This window comes from Macrotis lagotis, chromosome 1 (assembly GCF_037893015.1).
Source record: "Macrotis lagotis isolate mMagLag1 chromosome 1, bilby.v1.9.chrom.fasta, whole genome shotgun sequence".
NCBI lineage: Eukaryota > Metazoa > Chordata > Mammalia > Peramelemorphia > Peramelidae > Macrotis > Macrotis lagotis.
Window position 1 is genome coordinate 97120098 of NC_133658.1, and position 22367 is coordinate 97142464.

A 22367-nucleotide genomic window follows, 5' to 3' on the forward strand; every position below is an offset into this window, starting at 1 on the left:
AAAGAGAAAGTAACAAAGTTAATAGGAAATAGTAGTAGTAGAAAATATTAGCTAATGAGTTGTAACAATAAAGACATGAACCCTCAACATGGCTTTTACTTGATCTCTCACCTTCTAAGAACTCTTTATTTATTTAATCTTCTGGCTTTTATATCCTTATTCTCACAGTATTTCCAGTATACTCTTTAGAAAGCTTTTTTTTAACATTTTAACACTGAGCATTCACTCAATATATCTACTAACAATAATCATCTTTCTTCCTCACTACTGTAAACAAAACACACCATCAATTCTGTATTTTCAGTTCTGTATCTTCAGCTCTCACAAACATCTCTCTTTTTACCACTACTACTTCTTTAAGTTTCCTTTTAAAACACATTTCTTCAGATTGGCTACTAGGCACCATGAGATTGGTGTTACAGAACTAGAAATACAATATTTCAAATGATCACAAAGCAGCTCATCTAGCAAGAGTATTTTTAAGAGCTCCAAAAGAAAACAATGAGGATTCATGTCAAGATAATGACAGTTCTGTATCAGTTTTTTGTATTAAATAATTATTGAATAACTGTTATAAATAAGGTGTGGGTATATGGATGTATATGAAAGAAAGCATATGCACTATGTACCTGTACTCTCTACAGAGGAGAGGATAAATAAGACGTTTGTAGGAATCCTCTACTGAGTCATGTAAGATCTTCATTAATTCTGGTCTAGCATACCGTAAAGGTCTCCACCTGTAGAACAGAAAAAATACTACTGAAATCATACAACATAAAACAAGAATATGCAATGATCAGGTAAAGGTAACACTAGAAAAAGAAAGTCTCTTTCAAAAAAGGAAATTATGAAAGCAATTAAAACAAGCATAAAGGGGAATGGGAAAGGAAATATAGAACAGACTTACAGGTAAATGTTATTAAATATTTAAAGACCAAATAATACTTAAGCTATATGTTGTTCTCAATAACTGAGGGGGAAACTCCCATACCAAATTTCTTTTTAAAACATGTTCTAATATCTAAATTAGGAAGGGATAAAATAGAGAATGAGAATGTCATTAATGAATAATGATATGGGGGGCTGCTAGGTGGTGCAGCGTATACAGGACAGGCCCTGAAATCAGGGGGAACCTGAGTTCAAATACAACATCAGACACTAAATACTTAATTGTGTGACCTTGGCAAGTCATTTATTTCCACTGCCTTGAAAAAACCAAAAATAATAATAATAAAAATATGAAAATTTTTAAAAATGCTAACAAAAGGATGACAAAATACATATTGAAAATTTATTCACCATGAGGCAAACATCATTTAATACTAAGAAAACTAATCTAAGAAAGCATATTAAAAGAAAAAAGGTATAATTTTAACAATAGAAGTAGAAAAAATTTTTGTTTAGAAACAATGATCAATAATATGATACAAATTATCAGGAGATACACTAATCAAGAGCTAAAATCAAGATATTGACTGAAGCCTATAAAAGAAATTCAAGATAGTGCCTGCCCTCATAAGTCACTGCACAAGAAAAAAAAGATCAATAAGAATGTACAAAGCGAAATGGAAACCACAGGTAATAGGTCTAACTTGGGAACTCACCCTGAAATGCCTTGCAGGAAGACAGAGAATAATACAATCTCCAACATCTGAATAAGGACTATAAAACTGAAGTAAAAAACAAAACAAACAAACAACTCTCCATAAGAAGAGGACAAGGAAAAAATACTATTCAATAAAAGGAGGAAAATGAAAAAGACAAAGAATGAAAAAAAAAACAGAAGAAAAATCATTAATTAAGGCAAAAGGTGAGGCCTACTACTTGTTACCCCAACCAGAATGATGGCAGGAGTGATATCTAGAGCAGAAAGGACAAGACTCAATGGGACCTACATAATCTAACTGAAAGACCCAGAGCAGAGAGATAGTCTGGCATTACTACAAGTTTCAATCTAAGAAGCAAAATTTTGTAAATATGACTAAACAAAATAAAATTGAAGTCAATGAAAAAATATTACAGTTTAAGAGAAGCCCAAAACAATAAGTCTCAGAAGAAGAAAGATACTCTATCAAAAATGTGGGCAAATGTTAAAAGAAAAAATGGCTTGGTTAAAAAAAAAAAGTACTAAATCTGGAAGAAATTAAGCAAAAAATAAGATGAAATAAAACTAAATTAGAGCTCTTTAGAGGAAAAATATGAACAGCTTGGAACAAAAGGATAAACCAAATCAACAAACATTTCTTAAGCTACCATTATATGCCAATCAGACAATAAGCATTTAGGCACCTGCTACATGACTGTCACTACGCTGGGAGCTCAGGATACAAAAAAAGACAAAAGCATAGAGATCAGTCTAAAAATGAGTGAGATAGGACAGGAAAAAAGCCACGGAAGATAGGAGGAAGGAGGGAGGGCAGGCACATAAAATACCAGAGACATTCACCAAAAACTCCAAATCTGGAGATGATGAATCTTATTCAAAGAATCTTGACCAAGGGAATTTGGAGGGATAGAAAAGTATAAGAAGATTAGAAAGACAGGAGAGTGCCAGATTGTGATTGGCTCTGAATTCCAAAGTAAGGATTTTGTATTTGATCTTGAAGTTAATAAGAAGCACCTGAAGTTTTGTTGTAAAAACTAGGGATAAAAAGGCAAAAAAAAAAAAAAAAGTTTACTAAGAAAGCTTACCAAAGAGTGATTTTTTGAAAGCTGAATGAATCAAGGTGCAAAAATTATGAGTAACAGGAATATTAAAATAAAGTTAATACATTGAAAAATAGAAGAAAAAATAAAATATCTGCAATTTTGAAAAAATACCTGAAAAACAGGTCAAGGAAAAATAATTTCTTTCATTTTTATTTTTTTACAAGGCAATGGAGTTAAGTGACTTGCCCAAGGTCACACAGTTAGGTAATTATTGAGTGTCTGAGGCCAGATTTTAACTCAGTTACTCCTGATTCCTGGGCCACTGCTCTATCCACTGCACCACCTAGCTGCCCCCTGAAAAAAAAATTTTTAGACAATCAAAATCCTAAAAATCATTTCTAAACCAAAAACTTGAATATCATATTTCAAGAAATCATGGGGGGATCCAGAGAAGAGGAAGGTGTCAAGGTGGAGAATTAAGACCAAACTGTTGGTTCCAGGTTCCTTCATATCCTACCTATAATGACATATTTAGAGCTGCAGACCAAATTCTAACTGAGAAAACCTACAAAACCATTGAGTCATTTTTCCAACCCAGGTCAATGCAGGAAGTTAGACAGAGAAATGTGAGAATAGTGGGATAGGGGCTGGTCAATAACTGAGCATGGAAGTGGCTGTGGGGAAAGCGAAAAGTAGCATCCCAGTACCCGGGAACAGTAAAGAAAGTGAATATCGTAAGGAGACTAATATCTAGACTGAAAAAGATCCCAGGAAATCCCTGTACTAAAACTGGAAGCAGGAACAGGTGCCATCTGGCAACTTTGTCACCTATTTCTGAGTTCTAGGTCACAGTTCCAGGATGGAGAGGAGCAGCTGTGGTCACAGTCGTTGGGGAGCAGGGACCTTATATGAATGGAGCAAGGAACAAGATTAGAAACATAACTTTATAAATCTAAGTCCAAGGATAAGACATAGTGGGGACTCTGTTCTAATGTTCAGTGCCATACATAGGCCTGTAGTACAAAAAAACTAAGGCAGAAGGTAAAAACAAGAGGGAGTTATCAGTTCAGTCATTCTAAAACTGTAGAACCTCTAAATGGGTTAATTGTGACTGAATCAAGCAACAGTCCATTGAAACTCAACTACAAAGAATTCAAGAGACCCAAATTAGTTCAAAAATTTGCAGTGAAAACCAGGAGGGCAGTGAATAGATTTTTCCTAGGACAACACCTCTTCAGAAATACTAAAAATCTGCAGAACCCAAACTGAACTTAGAAAGCAACAGCTGTGTCATCTCAGACCAAATATCTAGTCTAAAATCAAGTCTAAGATGGAAAAATAAGCAAAGCAAAAGGAGCCTGACTATAAAAAACTAATATGGCAACAGCGATGTTCAAGACACAAACTCAGAAGAAATCAATGCCTTGAAAATATCTTTAAAAAAAGAAAAATGGGGGCAGCTAGGTGGTACAGTACCTGAGTTCAAATCCAGCATCAGATGCTTAATAATTACCTAGCTGTGTGGCCTTGGGCAAGCCACTTAACCCCCACTGCCTTGCAAGAACTAAAAAAAAAAAAAAAAAAAAAGTATTTGGACATAAGATCAACAAAAATTCCAAGAAGAAATCTTTTTTAAAACAGTAAAAAACATTTTTAAATCAAGTAAGAATGAAAGAAGATGAACTGGTAACATAAACTGATGAAAGCCATGCAAGAAAATGATGAAAGGAGAATTAACTGCTTAGTAAAAGAAATACAAAAATAAGGAATAATTCTTTAAAAAAACATCAGGATTGTGGTAAAAGAAATATATAACTTTACAGTAGAAAATAACTGCCTTGGCCATGAAACCTAATGACTCCATGAGACCTCAAGAAATAGTAAAATCAAAGTCAAAAGATTGGAAATTCAGGAGTAAATCTCAAAGGAAAAATAATCTACAAAATAGATGGAAGATAATTTAATAATCACTGGAGTACCTGAAAGCCAAAATAAAGAGCCTAGACACCATATTTCAAGAAAATATAAAACTGCACAGATATCTTAGGACCAGAAGGCAAAAATATGAAGTGTTAATAATTTATACCAAGTTAAAAATTTACCAATTTACTTCATGAAAGAAATTCCAAAATGAAAACTCCTAACAATGTTACAGACAAAATGTCTAACTCCCAGTTCAAAGAGAAAATCCTACAAGCTTCCAGAAAGGAAGAATTCAAAAGGGCAGCTAGTTGGCATAGTAGAGCGAGTACTGGCCCAGGAGTCAGGAAGAAGCCAGTTCAAATTCAGCCTTAGACACTTAATATTAGTAGCTGTGTTTCCTTGGGCAAACCATGTAACCTTGGGCTTGGGCAAACCATGTAACCCTGAAGAAGGAAAGAAAGAAAAGGAATTGAAATATCACTGAGCCAAAGTCAAGATCAATCATGCATGATAAAACAGCTATCACTCTAAGGAAGCAGAGGACTTGGAACATGGTAACAATAGGGAACTAGATCTGCACCCAAAAAATAACCTACTCAAACAAACCTAAGTATAATCCTTCAAGGGCAAAAATAAACATTTAATGATGAAATACTAAAGATAAATAGAAAATCTGACATTCAAAAAGAAGACAAGTAAAGCAAAGAAAAAAAGTAAAAAAGAATGAGAAATTATGAAGAATTAAATCGGGTTAAACTGTTTATATCCCTATATATATATAAGGATGATACATATAACCCCCTAACAATTTTATCATCACTGGGGCAGTTATAGAGAATTTACATAGACAGAGGGTAGGAGTGTGATTCTCTATTAAGGGGGGCAAGACACAGAAGAAATAGGGGAAATTATCTCACATAAATGGTGTTCAAGGAAGAGTTTATACAAAAAAAAAAGAATGGGAACTGGAGAGGGAGGTGCACTGGGTAACATTTGAACCTAACTCTCATCTGAATTGGAAGAGAAATCAGAATCCAACTATATGTTGTTTACAAGAAAAATACCTGAAACACTATCACATAATGAGTTAAAATAAGGGACTAAGGATAATATATTAGGTTGCACCTAAAGTAAAAAAGGCAAGGAGTTGTAGTCATGATCTCACAAAGCAGAAACAAAAAGAGAACTAATTAAAAGAGAACATCAAGGAAACTACATTTTTACAAAAAGTACTGCAGACAGTGTAGTAATATCAATACTAAACAAATTATGTACCAAATGGCACTAGACCTAAATTACTGATGGAAAACTTCAATAAGCTTCAAAAAGAGATAGTAAAACTGTACTAGTGAGTATCTCAATATACTCCCTCAGACCTAGATAAATCTAACCATAAAATCATCAAAAAAGAAAATAAGAACTGAATAAAATTTTAGAAAAGTTTAAAATGATAAAAACCTCTCAAGAATTCTGGAACAGAAATTAGTCTATTTCTCAGCTATGCACGGCACCTTCACAAAAAAAAAAAAAACTATGTATCAGGGCATTAATATCTCATAAACGAAAGCCAAGAAAACTAACTTTACACTAAATAACAGGAATAAATGGAGTTTTTCTTTAAAAAGAAGAATCTATATAAAACCTAAAGTAAGCAATTTCTATAATACAGTTTTTATAAACTAGGAGCCTTTCCAGAAAGATATGAGAGAGAGAGAGAGAGAGAGAGAGAGAGAGAGAGAGAGAGAGAGAGAACGAGAACGAACTAGAAATGCTAGCTATAGGGGCAGCTAAGTGGTACAGTGGATAGAACACTGGCCCTGGAATCAGGAGGAACTAAGTTCAAATCTGGTCTCAGACAGCTAATAATTACCTAGCTGTGTGACCCTGGACAAGACACTTAACCCCACTACCTTGCAAAAAATAAAAATAAAATGCTATAACAATAAAACAAGAAAAATAAATTCAAAGAAGCAAAAGGAAATAAAATTATCACTAACTATAGAGGATATGATGGTTTACTTTATAAAATCCTAGAAACTCAACTTAAAAAACTAGTCAAAATAATTAACAACTTAAGCAAAGTTACAGGATATAAATCAACTGATGCTCTTGTTTTGAAATTTGCACAGACAGAATAGTTCCAATGACTAGGAACTTTCATTTATTGTTTTTAAAAGCGAATATTCAGGTAACCCTGCAACAAGTTTTGTTATCAAAGAGAAAAAGCCACAACTTAAAACATCTTAGATGATGCTGTCAAAATGATTAATTTTACAAAATCAAGAATCACTAACTATTGATTATTTACCATTTTATGCAAAAAGATAGGCAGCAAGCACATTACTCTTCTAATACACAGTGAAGTTAGTTCAGTTATTATTCATCTATTTGAAATGAGAGAAGAATTAGTTGTCTTCTTCACTGACATCCTTTTCACCTATGTGTACAAGTGATATGACAGGTCTACAAAGATTAGCATACTGAGTAGATATCTTTCCAAAAATTAACAAAGTCAACAAGGTACCAAATACAATGTTCAATACCAAGTAAAAAGTATATTAAAATCTAAAAATTTGAGAACTATATATCAGAAAACAATATTAAATGCTTTGTGACATTACATTACTTTTTCGGGGAAATGAACTATCCATGGAACTAGATACAAAGAAAGACATGGGTAATCTTATGAAACTCTTAAAAGGGATGTTTAATGACTATTTTAGTAAAATTCCCATTCAATTTAATTTATAATCCATTCAATAAATGTTTTACACATCTGAATAAAGAACTAACAATGGAAAAAAAAGAAAATTTAACTGATTCATCAAGAGACTTTGCACTACAAATATCTTTGAACTACAGTCATAAATTGTAGACTAAAAAAGGGAAAAGAATGTTGACTTCTTAGCAAGAGAACTTATGAAATTATTCTATCATTTTCCACCATATTTATTGAGTGAACATTTTCTAACCTTGTTTCAAATCAAAATACAGAAATAAAAATCATTTAAGAATGTCAGGTACAGATAAAAATTTTTTGTTCGAATGAAAAAGTTCAACCTCAAAATTAAGTTTGTATATGATCATTATGTTGTGTTAAACGTCTCCAAAGTTAGACCTTATTCATTAAAAATGCTATTTATATAGTCAAAAAAATTTTAAAAATGTGAAATCTTTCAGATAACAGTAAGAATGAAGGCTATATTACTTCTTTTAATTCTTACAGGGTTTCTTTAAAAATATTTGTAATAGGGACGGCTAGGTGGTGTAGTAGATAAAGCACCAGCCTTGGAGTCAGGACTACCTGGGTTCAAATCTGGCCTCAGACACTTAATAATTACCTAGCTGTGTGGCCTTGGGCAAGCCACTTAAATTCCATTTGCCTTGTAAAAAAACAAAATACTAAAAAAAATAATTTGTAATATATTATTTAGTTTTATAATATCATATTTATAGTCTTCATAATTATAAATAGTATAATAGTATAATCCTAAAATATTCAATTTAATTTTGACCTTTAAATATGACCTGGGCAAAGATTATCACTAAAGTTATTGTAAGCAATTAAAATAAATTAAAATTAATATTGTGAGCAGTACAATGAATTATGCAGGGGGCTTACAACACATTGTTTTTTTTCCTGAAAGGATTTCATTAAACAAGATGCTTTGGGAAGCACTGCCTAGAACAAAAATAATAGTAATAAGCGAGAAAAGAACACAAGGGAGAGTCAAGATGGTGGTTTAGGGAAAGCCACCCAGCTGAACTTCCCCAACATTACCCTCCAAAACCTTTAAAGCAATTCCTCAAATCAAATTTTGGAGGAGCAGAGTCAACAAAATGTCAAGTTAAGATATTTTTCTGGCCCAAGAAATTTTAATAAGGGAGAAATCTACCCTTAATAACAAGGTGCAGGTCTAATTGAGGTTTGTTCAGATCCCATATATGCTTCAACAGCAACAGCAGTGACTTTGGGAGTACATAACCCTGAAATAGTGAGAGAGACAAGCAACCAGTCAGAAAGAAATTATAAGGAACCCTTTGTAGGCACTGCGTATAGCTGGCACTGACTGGTAAGTCTGTTGTCCATTGGCACTGACTGGTAAGTCTGTTGTCCATAAGAAGATATGAGTCCCAGTTTCAGGGCAGAAAGGAGAACTGGAAGACCTCACAAGGGGTTTTAGTGGCAGTTCTGAGGTAAAGAAAGCACTAAACAAGTCCAACCTTCCAGAGAAGCAGAGCCCAATTTAACAAAGTGTTCAAGAAGGTGGACAGAAAAATGAGCAAACAAAACTAGTACCCCATCATAAAAAACTTTTGCCATGTCAGGGAAGACCAAGAAACAAACTCAGAAGAAGACATCAACATGAAAACAACTATCCAAAAGAACTCAAAGAAAAATGTGAATTGGATTTAAATACAATAAGAATTCCTAGAAATGTTAAATAAAGAGTAAAATGATTGCCAATAAAAATTAAGAGGAAAATTAAAAGTGATACAGGAAAAATCAAAAAAAGGACAGCTTAGTAAAAGAAACATAAAAAAAATTACTGAGGAAAATAATACCTTAAAAAAACAGAATTGACTTAGTCCTAACAAAAATTCAGTGGAAAAAATAACTCCTTAAAAAACAGAACAGTATAAATGAAAAAAGAAGTAGAAAAATCTCACTCAAGAAAAATGAGTAGAATATTCCCAATAAAATCATTTCAGGGTTATGAAATATTAAAGAAATTACAAATTATTATTCTTAAACTATTTCAAGAAGAAATAGGTGGCTCACACTCCTAACTTTTCATAAGACTACTTTTACTGACTACTAGGATAGTAGCCTTTTTCCCATGAGAAACACCTTGCATTCCAATTTATTTCATAAAACTTCTCTTGTTTGATGATAAGTAGACTGTTCCTAGACCTTGCATTCCAAGACAAGTTACATTACTTCAATAAGATAGTTATAATCCTGAAGGTTATTCCCATCACCTGGATGGTGAGATAGTATTTTATGAAAATCTTTCATTCTCTTCTATGTTGCTGGGGCAGATTTTTACAAGTAGAATGTAACTCTGAAGACTAACCAGAGTCAACGGAGAGGGATGATAGGGAGGAGGGGATTGCGTTAGGCCATATAATTTTGACTGTCAATTCCAGGCAGCTCCTTGATCTTCACTATTTTTGTGAAACTTGGAATGTGCCCTTTTCTTGAGAAAAGTCAAAATAAACATTTTTTTTTCTTGCTCAGAGGAGTCTCTATATTTTTTAAGTGGATTATTATCCCATAAAAAAAGTAATTCCTGAAAAATTGATCTGGGTAAATAGAAGATAATGCCTCCAGGAAGCAAAAATCAACCAAGATCAAAGGAAAGAATGTTTGCTCATTAGAAAAACTGTCCTAGAAAATAGATCCAGGAGAAATTATTTTTAAATTCTTCGACTATTTGAAACATCATGATACTTTGAGTCTAGACATCATATTTTCAAAAATTATCCAAAAACCCCTGCCCAATGTCTTAAAAATCAAATTCTTAAATACAAAAGGAAAGAATCTACACATTACCTCCTGAAAGAGATCCCAAAATCAGGGCAGCTAGGTGGTGCAGTGGATAGAGCACGGACTCTGGGGTCAGGAGGACCTGAGATCAAATCTGACCCCAGACACGTAATAATTGCCTAGCTGTGTGACCTTGGGCAAGTTGCTTAACCCCACTGCCTAGCAAAAAAAAAGGGGGGGGGATCCTAAAATGAAAACTCCCAGGAGTATTATAGCCAAATTCCAGAGCTCCCAAGTCAAAAAGAAAATACTTCAATCAACCAGAAAGAAACAATTCAAATATCATGGAACCTTCAGGATCACACAAAATTTAGTATCTTCCACATTAAAAGAGTGGACAGAATATGAGATGCCAGAAGGCAAAAGAGCTTGGAATACAATCAAAAATCACCACCTCAAAAAAAACTGAGTATAATTCTTCAGGGGAAAAATTAGATATTCGATGAAATAGAGTCTTTAAAGCAGTCTTAATGAAAAGATCAAAATTAAATAGAAAACTTGACACTGAAACACAAGACTCAAAAAAAGTAAACAGGAAAGAGTAATCAAAACTGATTCAATAAAGTTAAACTGTTTACATTCCTACACAAGAGGTAATATACAAGTAACTCCTAAAAACTTTATTATTAGGGCAGTTAAAAGAAGTTTATATAGATAGAGGGCATGATTATGAGTAATCTCAAAAAAAAAAAAAAGGCAGGACAAAGAGGGATACCAAAAAGGAGAGAGGGTAGAATGGGGAATATTTTTGTCAAATACATAGGCCTGGAAGGAAGTATTTTTAAAATAGAGAGGAAAATAAAAGGCACTGGGTAGGGGTAGAAGGACAGCAGGCAGTGTTTGAACCTCATTCTTACAACTGGATCAAAGAAGGAATAATAAATGTTCACATTCAATTGTAAACAGAAATGTAACTTTCCCAATAAAGAAATAGGAGGGGGGAAAAGATAAGAGAAAGGTGGAGGAAGCAGGGGGATGAAAAAAGAAAAAGGGGAGTTATTAAGGAAGGCAGAAGTTAGAAGCAAAACAGACTGAGAAGGGAGAGAGAGAAAAGAGAGAGAGAGAGAGAGAGAGAGAATAAAAAAAGAGCAAGGAAGAAACAGAAGATAATAGGATAGGGAGAAATATACAGCAAGATAATTCTGAATCTGATTAGGTCAAGCTCACCCATAAAATGGAAGGAAATGGAAGATTAGATTAGAAATGAAAATTCAACAGTATTTTATTTACAGGAGACACACTTGAAACAGAAAGACATACACAGAATCAAAATAAAGTACTGAAGCAGAATCTAATATGCTTCAGCTGAACTAAAAAAGGCAGGGATAGAAATTATGGTCTCAGACAAACAAAAACAAAAAATAGACCTAATTAAAAGAAATAATCATGGAAACTACATTTTGCTAAAAGATATCATAGACAATAAGGTAATATCAAAAATGTTTATAGTCAATTTCTCTGATAAAGACCTCATTTCTCAAATACTGAGTCAAAATCATAGCCTAATTGATAAATGATCATAGGATATGAACAGGCAATTTACAGATGAAGAAATTAAAGCTAACTATAGTCATATAAAAATGTAAATAACTATTGATTAGAGAAATGCAATTTATGACAACTCTGAGGTACTATCAAAAATGACAGATACTGGAGGGGTTGAAGAAAAAATTGGTATATGAATGAACTTTAGTGGAATTGTAAACTGGTCCAACCATTCTGAAAAATCATTTAAAACTATGCCAAAAAAGATTAAAAAACTCTGCATACCCTTTCACTGAACAATACCATGACTAGGTCTGTATTCCAAAGAGAGAAAAAGGAAAAGGATCTATAGGTACAAAATTATGTCAATTATTTTTGTGGTGACAAAGAATTAGAAATTGAGGGGAGGTCCATCACGTGAGGCATGGTTGAACAAGTTATGGCATATGATTGTGATGACTGTTGTGATAAATGATTGGGGGAAAAGGGGGAGCATGTGAACTCATGCAAATTGAAGAACTCAACGATCATGTACCCAGAAAAGCGAAGTTTTCAACCATAAAAAATTTGGTTACTCAAATCACTACAATGATCCTAAAACAATTCCAAAGGACTCATGATGAAAAAATGCCATCCAACTCCAGAGAGAGAACCAATGTACTGAGTGCGTATGGATGTATAGATCATTAATATGGGAATATATTTTGCATGATTTCACACATATAATTGCTATCATATTGTTTACCATCTCAGTGGGTAGGAAAGTGGGAGAAAGAGAAATTAAAATTAAAAATAAATAATGAATTGAAAACAACATATCAAACAAGCAAAATTTTATCTAAATATAATTACTCCCTCTTTGTGAGAAACTTTAACAATTTTCTTTTCTCGATATTCAATAACCATCTCTAAAATGTGGCCTGTAATTTACCTAGGCACATAATTTGTAGATTTTATCTCAGTCAGGCAATAAGCATTTATAAATACCCACTATATACAAAGAACTTTGCTAAATGTTGGGGATACAAGATAAGGTAATGAATGCAAAGCAAAAGTGACTAAAAAAGGAAAAAATATTTGTATTTAATTTCTCCAAGAAATAGCATCTAAGAAACATAAATAATATAGACATGTACTATTTGTTATACCAATAGCCATTTCACATTAGGCAAAAAGTCAAAGAATATAAACAATTTTCAAAAGAATAATTGCAAAGTATTCACAACTAAATAAAAGAATTCTCCAAATCACTAAAAAAAAAAGGAAATTCAAATAAAAACATCCCTGAAGTTTCAATTCATACCATAAGTTAGCAAAAATGACAAGAAATGACAATGTTCAGCATTGGATGACAAGTTCACTAACACATTGAAGGTTGTGCTGTGGAATAAAACAATCATTGGAGAAAGCAATTTGGAATTACGCAAATAAAATGACTAAAATGTGCACTCTCTTTGAACTATAGATTCCATTACAGGGCTCATATTTGAAGGAAGCAATCAATAAAAAGAAAATCTCCATATATATCAAAATATTCATAGCACATTTTTATTATAGCTAAGAATTGAAAATAATGTAGATGCCTACAAATTGGGGAACCATAAATTATGGTATATGAATATAGTAGAATATTACTGTCCTTAAGAAATTATGCAAATGATGAATACAGAGAAGCATAGAAAGTTCTGTATGTACTGATGCAGAGCGCAGTAAGCAAAGCAAAAGAAAATAATACATACAGTAACTACAACAATGTAAACAGAAGAATATACACCAAAAAATCAAGTCAAAGCAACAAAATTATAAATGTCAAGCCAGATTACAACAAAGAAATGAGGGGAAGTAGGAAATCCAAAGATGTTAAATACAGTGCACATTTTCAGACATTTTCAGTGTAATAATCTGTGGTGCCGACTTTTTCCTCTCTAAAAATACTATTTGCTGGGCGGCTAGGTGGCACAGTGGATAGAGCACCGAGTCAGGAGTACCTGAGTTCAAATCTGGCCTCAGACACTTAATAATTACCTAGCCGTGTGGCCTTGGGCAAGCCACTCAACCCCACTGCCTTACCAAAAAAAACACTATTTGCTGTATGAGATGGTTTTTGGGGAGAGGGTGTGGTAGGGATACTTAGGATTATATAAAATAGCAATAAAAAACTTATTTTTTTAAAAAGTAAGGCAAAAGGTAGACCTTGAACTCAAGGAGATCAGAATTTATTTGGCAGACACAATATGCAAAATGATATACAAACAATATATAGACTTAATACAAGGAGACACAATTACAAATCTTGACAATTAGTCAAGAATAAGGTGAAAAGGGTCTACATCTCAGTAATAGCAATATCAGAAGAGAAAGGGGAAAATACAAAAGATGGTGCAAAGGTCAATAAGATAGGCCTTGGCAAAAGACTGAAAATGGGGATAAGAGGTAGAGAGGAGTCAAGGATAACACAAAAGTTTCAAATCGGGGGAAATGGGAAGAGAGTGGTGTCCTTGACAATACAGGCAAGTCTTTTGGGGGGAGAGAGAGAGAGGTCTTAGGAAGAAAGATGAATTCAGTTTGGACAAGAAGAGTTCCAGTTTGAGTGAACAAAGAGGCAGTTGGAAATGAAATTAGAGGTCTAAGATAAGTAGATTTTACTGAAAACTGTGACATTTGATTTCACATAAACTATCTTACATACATCTTACATAATACAACTTACATAAATTCTAGTGTTTCTCATGATTTTTCAAATATCAATGAAAGTGACAGCTATTACATATGCCAGTTCAGTCCCTAAATATGTAGTCATTCTAATCCAAATGACTTCAACAAAATTATCTATATCCAGATTTATCTTAATAAGTGAAAACAGGAGTAAAATAAGAAATTAGCAATTCAGCCATTTCCAAATTGTACAATCATGGTCCCGTTCATTCTGAAGAGGAGTCTTTGATTCTCTTTTTTTCCCACAATTTAAAGAAAGAAAAAGAAAGTTGGTTGTTAATAGTTTTCTCTTAGCTCACTCTGAGCTTGAGCACTTCTATCACTACTCTTACTTTAGCAGACCATACTTCCATCCTTTCTTCTGATTCCAATATAGCACCTTGAAGCCCTGAGGTTTCCTGATAAAAGTATGGCTATACACAGAATGGTCTGTTTCTAGTCCTTTCCCAGATTCCTGATGTAAGTTTCTGACTACCCTGGGGCTTTCTGAGAAGAGCTCTCTGTTCTTGCTTCTTCCCCACTCTTAACTCTTAATTTTCAATCTCTTTATACAACAGCTCTTTTACTGGCACATACCAACATGATCTCCCACTCTTAAAAAATCTTCACCTGACACTACTACTCTCACAAGTTATCTTTCTATATGATTGTTGCCTTTTATATCCAAAATCCTAGAGAAACCTACCTGTGATTATTGATTCATTTTCTTACTTTACTTCCCACTTACTTTTTAAACTCTTTACAATCTAGCTTCTAATACCATTCAATTAAAGCACATCTCTCCAAGATGTAGACATGATGTTAGAATTATTACTATTAAAATAATGAATACTTTTACTATTAGTACTAATAACATAGCTACTTAAAAGTCTGTTGTTATTGTTCAGTCATTTTTCAGTTGTATCCAAATGTCCATGACCAAATTTGGGGTTTTCTTGGCAAAGCCAAACCTAGAACAGTTTGCCATTTCCTTCTCCTGCTCATTTTAAAGATGAGAACCTGAAACAAACAGGGTTAAATGACTTGCCCAGGGTCACACAGTGAATAAGTATCTGAGGTCACATTTAAACTCAAAAAGAAAGTTTTTCTGACTTTGAGTTTCCTGGCACTCTATCTACCTGGTTGCTCTACAATTTATATATATTATCTCACTGGAATCTCACATGAGGAAACTGAGTCTTTGGTGAGACTGAGAAGTTAAAAGACCTGCTCAGGGTAACACAAATAATAAGAATCTGAGGTTCAATTTGAACTCAGGGGTTCTTGACTCCTGATTTGCTATCCATTGCACCTCTTCTCTGCCACTAGCATGCCTCTTTTAGGCATGAGAGATAGCTTGTACGCATGTCAAGAGACAAGAGACAGAATGTTGCATGTGAGGAACATCAAATGAGTCAGTTTGGGTTGTATCATAAAGTACCAGAAGGGTACTTGAAAAGGCAGGTCACAGTCACACTTTAGAGTCAAACAAAAGAAAATGAATTTGAGCTAGAGGTAATTAGAATTTATTAAGCAGAGAAGTGACAAGATCTGATCTTCTGGTCAACTGTCATTTAGATGTGGATGATCCCCAATTTGCATACTCAGCTCTATCACTCTTGATTTTCAGTTTCACCTTGCCACCTACATACTTATTAAACTTAAAAATGTCCAAAAAAATTTGTTCTAATTATGTCTCCTTCCAGTTACTCAGGTTAACAAAATAGGAGTTATCCTATATTCTTTATTTCCTATTACCCTCATATCCAATCAGTGCCCAGATCAGTCAAATTGTACCTCCAGTTCTCATTCTCTTTTTCTCCACATGCAAAACCACTATCCATCAGGCTGGATCCTGGATTGATGGATCACCTTTAAGTGAATGCTTCCTTAATAGCAGAGATTGTTCTATTTTTGTCATTCTATACCTAATTCCTAGTTCTGCAGTTAACACAAAGCTGGTACTTCAAAAACACCAAAGCAAAAAAATGATTCAAAAAGGAATTAAAATCCTTGTCCTGGTGACTGAAAAACCTCAACATTCTTAATTCACACCTCTGCAACATGCTCATGATCAGCTTTCCAAATTCCTCATACCTATTCCTGTCTAGGAAGACTACTGCATATTCTGAGAACAAAATCATTAATTTCTCCAACAATCATAACAACATTCTATACCATGCTTTCTTTCTGAATTTCCAAATCCCAGTACAGTGCCTAGAGCAGGCATATAATAAACGTTTGTTAACTACTACTATCTTGCATGACTATAACTTCAAAGTTATAGAATCTTGCCTCACAATCTATATAACTTAAAAATATTAATATTAAACACACACACACACACACAAATATAAAGTACTAAAGATTTTCATTAAAGAAAAGTGACAAAACAAGTCCATGCAATCAAAATATATCTTCAATATAAAATTTTAAGAAAAAACTACATTGAGTCAATCAGACTCTTATATTACTTTAAAAATTAAAGTTTTGATTCAGCCAACATCTGAAAACATTAAGACCCTGAAGATAATTTACAGTATGGAACTAAAATGGAGAATGAGAATGTTATAAAAATCAGCAGACAGACCTGTTCTGGACACACCAACTACAGAATTCATTCTTTACAGTATCAGGAATGTTGACTTTCACTGTCAGGATCTTCAAATTTTCTCCTCGGTTAATGGCCAGAATCTGAATGCAAACATAAATGGCAAAGAAAGGTGACATACAAAACATATAAAGGACATATTTATTAAGACAACATTTATGAAAGATTAACTGCCTAATATTCTGCCACAAAGCAGATCAGTCATTTGAAAAATAGTAAATTCTACTTTTTCCCACAATGTACCAAAATAACCAATCAACAAAGCATTATTAAATGAACTGATGACTAAAGTTATACCATATATCTTACAGTTAGCAATTTTGATTATATTTAATAGTTGGCTTATGATAAAATCATATTCAGAGAATGAAATTTCAGAATTATTGAATAAAATGTTCTTAATCTAGATTCCACTCATTTAGAATACAAAAAAAAATTGATATTTGTTATCAGCATTAAATAACCAAAGCTATATAATGTAATATCTAACAAAAATAGCCAATTAAAAACTTTTAGTTCAGAGACTTTAAAAAAAGTTTTAAAAAGATAGGCAAAAGTTATACTTCTCTAACATTCAAAACCAAAATAAGGTCCACTAATTTCAAACAAATCCTCATTGTATTTCATAAATATATCGAGAATTTAAAATGTTTAAAAGTCTTTTTTTTAAACATTGGAAATTGAGAAATTCAAAAAGTTACTCTCTTCCCATAGCCCCCTTTTTCCTCACCAAAAAAAAAGTAAATAAAAGTTGACATTTTAGAAGTACTTTATTTTTCCAGTTCTGTGCATTGTCAAGATTCCGAATCCTGTCTAAATCATGAACTTTAATCCAATTACCAGCTAACTCAGACATGTCACATCTGTTAAATACAATGGTTTAAAATGCCTTCAGGCTATAGAATCAATTTATATTAAGCCATTTCCCTGACATGCCAGTCCTGACACATCCTTGAACAATCTAACTTGTAATAAAAATTTTATGTGAAATATTAAAGCAATGAGTACACTGACTACAAAAGTAACATTGAAAATTCAGTTTTTAACTAATTAAATCTGTTCAGGTTTATTCTTAAATATTACATTAAAATGCAAAATGTTTTTAAAAAGATGTCCAGGGGGCGGCTAGGTGGTGTAGTAGATAAGAGCACTGGCCCTGGAGACAGGAGTACCTGTGTTCAAATCTGGCCTCAGACACTTAATAATTACCTAGCTGTGTGGCCTCAGGCAAGCCACTTAACCCCAGCACAGAATAAAGCAGCTAAAATAATCCCGGCATTATGGTTATAGGTTCTTGCTTTTCACTAAAAACCCCTATTTCACAAGGCAGTACTTTTTTTTAAACTACAATTTATATCAAATAAAATTTCAAGGAATTGACAAATTATTTTACATTAGCATACATATTTTGACTACAATGTTATACAGTAGAGAAATCTAGTGATTATATATATATAGTATATACACATATATATGTGATGGAAAAACAGAGTCAATACTAAAGAAAAAGGCAGTACCTTTTTCATCTCCAATCACCTATGAAAAATGGATCAAATATCTATAAAATTAATTCACTATATATTACATCACATAAAATTTTTACATGTCAATCATGATAAAGACAAAAAAAAACCTATTGATAATAAATATTTCAGGAGCAGCTAGGTGGTACAGTGAATAGAGCACCAGCCCTGGAGTCAGGAGGACCTGATTTTAAATCCAGCCTCAGACACTTAATAATTGCCTAGCTGACTAACCTTTGTTAAGTCACTTAACCCCACTGTCTTGTAAAAAGACAAAAAAAGGAAAAAAGTAATAAATATTGCATATGTAAAATAAAAGTGTGGTAAAAATTTTCATTATATTTTTATCGCAACTAAGTTAGAGAATATATGCATCAAAAATTATTTATCAATTCCCTGTAAGATATAGAGTCCTGTGTAAGGCATTGTAATTGTTAGAAATACAACTTCTACCCTCAAAGAAGATATAGTCTTAATGGAAAGATAAGAAAGCCAACAGAAAAATTTAAAAACCCAAGAGGTAAAAGTTAAATAAAAAAATACAAGAGGAGTCAAAAAGGCAGGAAAGTAAAGGTTTAAACTGCAACAATATGCTGCTAAAAAGCAGGAAATTTTTTTTTCCATTTTCCTGAACATTCTGTGACAATCTGTTACTTTCTGGGGCCACTAGATGTCACTCCTATGTTTGGAGGCAAAAATTCTAATTTATCAAAATGACAAATCCGTGGCAAATTAACCAATTTGAGAATTTCATTAGAAAACAGATCTAAGCCAGGTTCATCAAACTTAAAACTGAACAGTAGTAGTATATTCAATGGTATCACTGTAAAGTAGTCATTCAGACTGCACAAACACCTCCAACAAAGTAAGAATCTACTACAAGGCAGATTATTTTTCTTTTTTGGAGTAAACTTTTACTTACATCAAACCTTAATATGTCTCTCTGCACCTTCTACCTACTATTTTTGGTAGAACATGGGGCCAAAACAAGTTTAATTTCTATTCCTCAGGAAGAACTTCAAATATTTAAAGAAAACCCCTCTTCACTGAACAATTTTTTTTTCATTTACAGAATTTCCATTAATCTATATATGTATAAAATGGTTTCCAGTGCCTTCATCATCCTCATCCTGTTTATCCTCTTTTGAATACACATCATTTTGTCAATGACAACACTCAAATATGAAAATCAGAACATAATATTACAGGTGTGATTTGAACAAGGTAGAGTACACAAAGATGCCATTATTCTGGGCATAGTGCTGTCATTAATGATGACTAAGAGAACAATAATTGTTTGGCCCTGATGACAAACTGTAGACTTATATCAAACTTACAAATCACTAAAACCCTGAGATCTTTTTCACATGACCTAAGTATACGTTCCCCATCACTTGAATTATATAATTGGTTGCCATGAGTAGAATTTTATAGTTATGCTTAAAAATTTTCATCTTATTGGATCCAAACTATCAAAATTCAATTCAACAAACTTATTAAGCATTTCTATTCAGAACCATTATGCTTGGCAATGCTTGGAGATGTTAGCTAGCATTTACATCTTATTTAAAGCTTTGCAAAGTGTTTAATATATATTACCTCATCTGATCCTCATAGCAACCCTGTTAGCATCTTCACTTTTGAAGGAAATAAGAGATTAAGTGATTGTCCAAAGTCACACACCTAGTAAGTGTCTGAGGCAAAAACTGAATTCAGATCTTGCTGATACCACATAGCAATAAGAAAGAGTTGGGCATAGAGGTGCTTGCAAGTGATTCCTGCTCCTAGGGAGATGGATGCTGGCAATCTCCTGAATTTAGAGTTTCAATAAAGTAAGGCAATCTGGTATCTGTAACATCAGGGTACCAGGGCAGGAGAGAATGGGGTGGGGGAGGGGAGAAGAAGGGGTAGAAAGGAATAATAGAACAAAGTAATGACAAGAGGAAGAAAGAAAAGAAGGGAGGGAGGGTGGAGGAAGGTGGTTGAGTTTTTTTGGTCCTTTGTTCTCAAAGAAGACAATGGCATCAGGGAGGTGATGCAATGAGAAGCACTTGAATTAGATTTGAATGAGGGGGTGCTGTGCTAAGTCACCAACCTCACTTTCTCCTTCAGTCATAAGAGTCCAGTGGTCACAGACAAATAAGGAGGACTGAAAATGGCCCTAGATGGGAGGTAATCAAGGTTAAGTGACTTGCCCAAGGTCACACAGCTAAGTGTCTGAGATTGGATTCAAACTCCAGTCCTCCTAACTCCACCAGTGTTCTATAGACTGCCTCACATAACTGCCCTTTATGTATGAGGAACTGTATTAGAAGCAAACAAGCAAACAACAAAGCAGTCCCTGTCTTCAGAGTGTTACATTAAAGCACTTAGCTGCCCAAAGAGAAGGGAAGAAGGGAAGAAGAAAGGAAGTAAACTAATGATAGAGAAGGGCTGCAGAGAGGGTGATAATTTGGGAACTCAGAATTTTTAAAAAATGAAGGCTAAAAATTAAAAAAAACAATTAAGGAATTGTGTACAGCCTTGACTTAGTGAATAAACTTTTTTGTGATAAAGTTTTAGATTAAAATTTTTGCATCAATGTTCATCAGAAATATTATACTATGGTTTTATTTTGTTTGATTCTTCCTGTCAAGACTATAATTGTATCATAGAATGAAAGTAAGATCTCTAATTTTCCATTTTTGAAAAAGTTTATAAATAAATCATCTGAAAATTGACCTACCAAAGCACACAAGATTTTTACATATTTGACTACAAAGTATTTCTTAAAGACGTAAAGAATAACTTAAATGGCTCAAAGAAATTTGATGCTCATGGCTGGCTCATGTACTTTCAATCCAATATCAATTAAATCATAAAAGGAATAATTTATAAAACTTGATAAAATTAGAATATAACTCATTTGGGGGGTATATATCTCAAGAAAATGATTTTAAAAAATAGGGATGAAAAGGAATTAGTACTTCCAGTCTATAAACTATCTTTATAAAAATAGTAGCCACTCAAAACCAACTGGAATTTGCTTAAAATAGAGAAGAAAAATGGAATAGTAATAGAAAGGAAAGAAACAATGGAACTCAACCACCTAGTACCCAATGAACCAAAAAAAAAAAAAATCACTTAGATAATAATTCCCTATTTAATTTTAAAAATAGAAGGAAAGGAGAAGTCATGGGAATTTACTAAGTAGTGGGAGGAAATGTTCAGATATGTATTCAAAGAAAATCACTTTGGTAGCACTGTGCAGCATGTATTAAAAGATGTAAAGACTTGAGGGAGGGAGATCAATTAGGAAGCTATTGTAATATTGTATGCAGGGGAGGTGAAGGCTTGAGCTAAGATAATGGTCATGTAAAAAGAAGAAAACAATTTTAAAAGATGTATGCTGTGGAAGTCATTCTGATTCATCTCTGGCCACTGGACCCTTATGACTCTGGAAGAGAAAGTGAGGCTGGTGACTTAGCACAGCAGCCCTCATTCAAATCTAACTCAAATGCTTGTTATGGCATCACCTCCTGATGTCACTGTCTTCTTTGAGAACAAAGGACCAAAAAAAACTCAACCACCTTCCTCCTCCTTCCCTCCCTTCTTTTCTTACTTCCTTTTGTCATTATTCCTCTTCCCTTGGCCAAGTGAATGGACATGGTAGATATGAGAAACTGAAAAGCCAAAGAAAACACTACTGTCATATGATTGCCTGAAAAAAGTTAACAATTCTATTTCAAAGTAAATAAAGAAATCTGGAAGTAGAATAAGTAGAAGAGGAAAAGAAAAGATCATCTAGGCCTGAAATCAAGGAGGATGGAACACAAAGCCTCAGACATTTATTTGCTGTGTGGCCTTAGATAAGTCCATTAGATAACATCATCACTTAGACAACATTAGAACTTACATCTTAGGGTAGCTTTAAGAATCAAATGAAATAATA

General features: G+C 33.3%; 1 protein-coding gene across 5 annotated transcripts in view; it reads right to left on the reverse strand.

The window, feature by feature from the left end:
• Positions 1-22367, reverse strand: part of SRBD1 (S1 RNA binding domain 1) — a 312756-nt gene that overhangs the window by 229741 nt on the left and 60648 nt on the right. For all 5 annotated transcript variants that reach the window (XM_074205166.1, XM_074205151.1, XM_074205132.1 and 2 more), the window contains 2 exons: positions 16893-16996; positions 630-737 (listed from right to left, as the gene is read on the reverse strand). In XM_074205166.1, coding sequence (XP_074061267.1) covers positions 630-737; positions 16893-16996 — 212 coding nt within the window. The remainder of the gene's footprint in view (positions 1-629; positions 738-16892; positions 16997-22367) is intronic.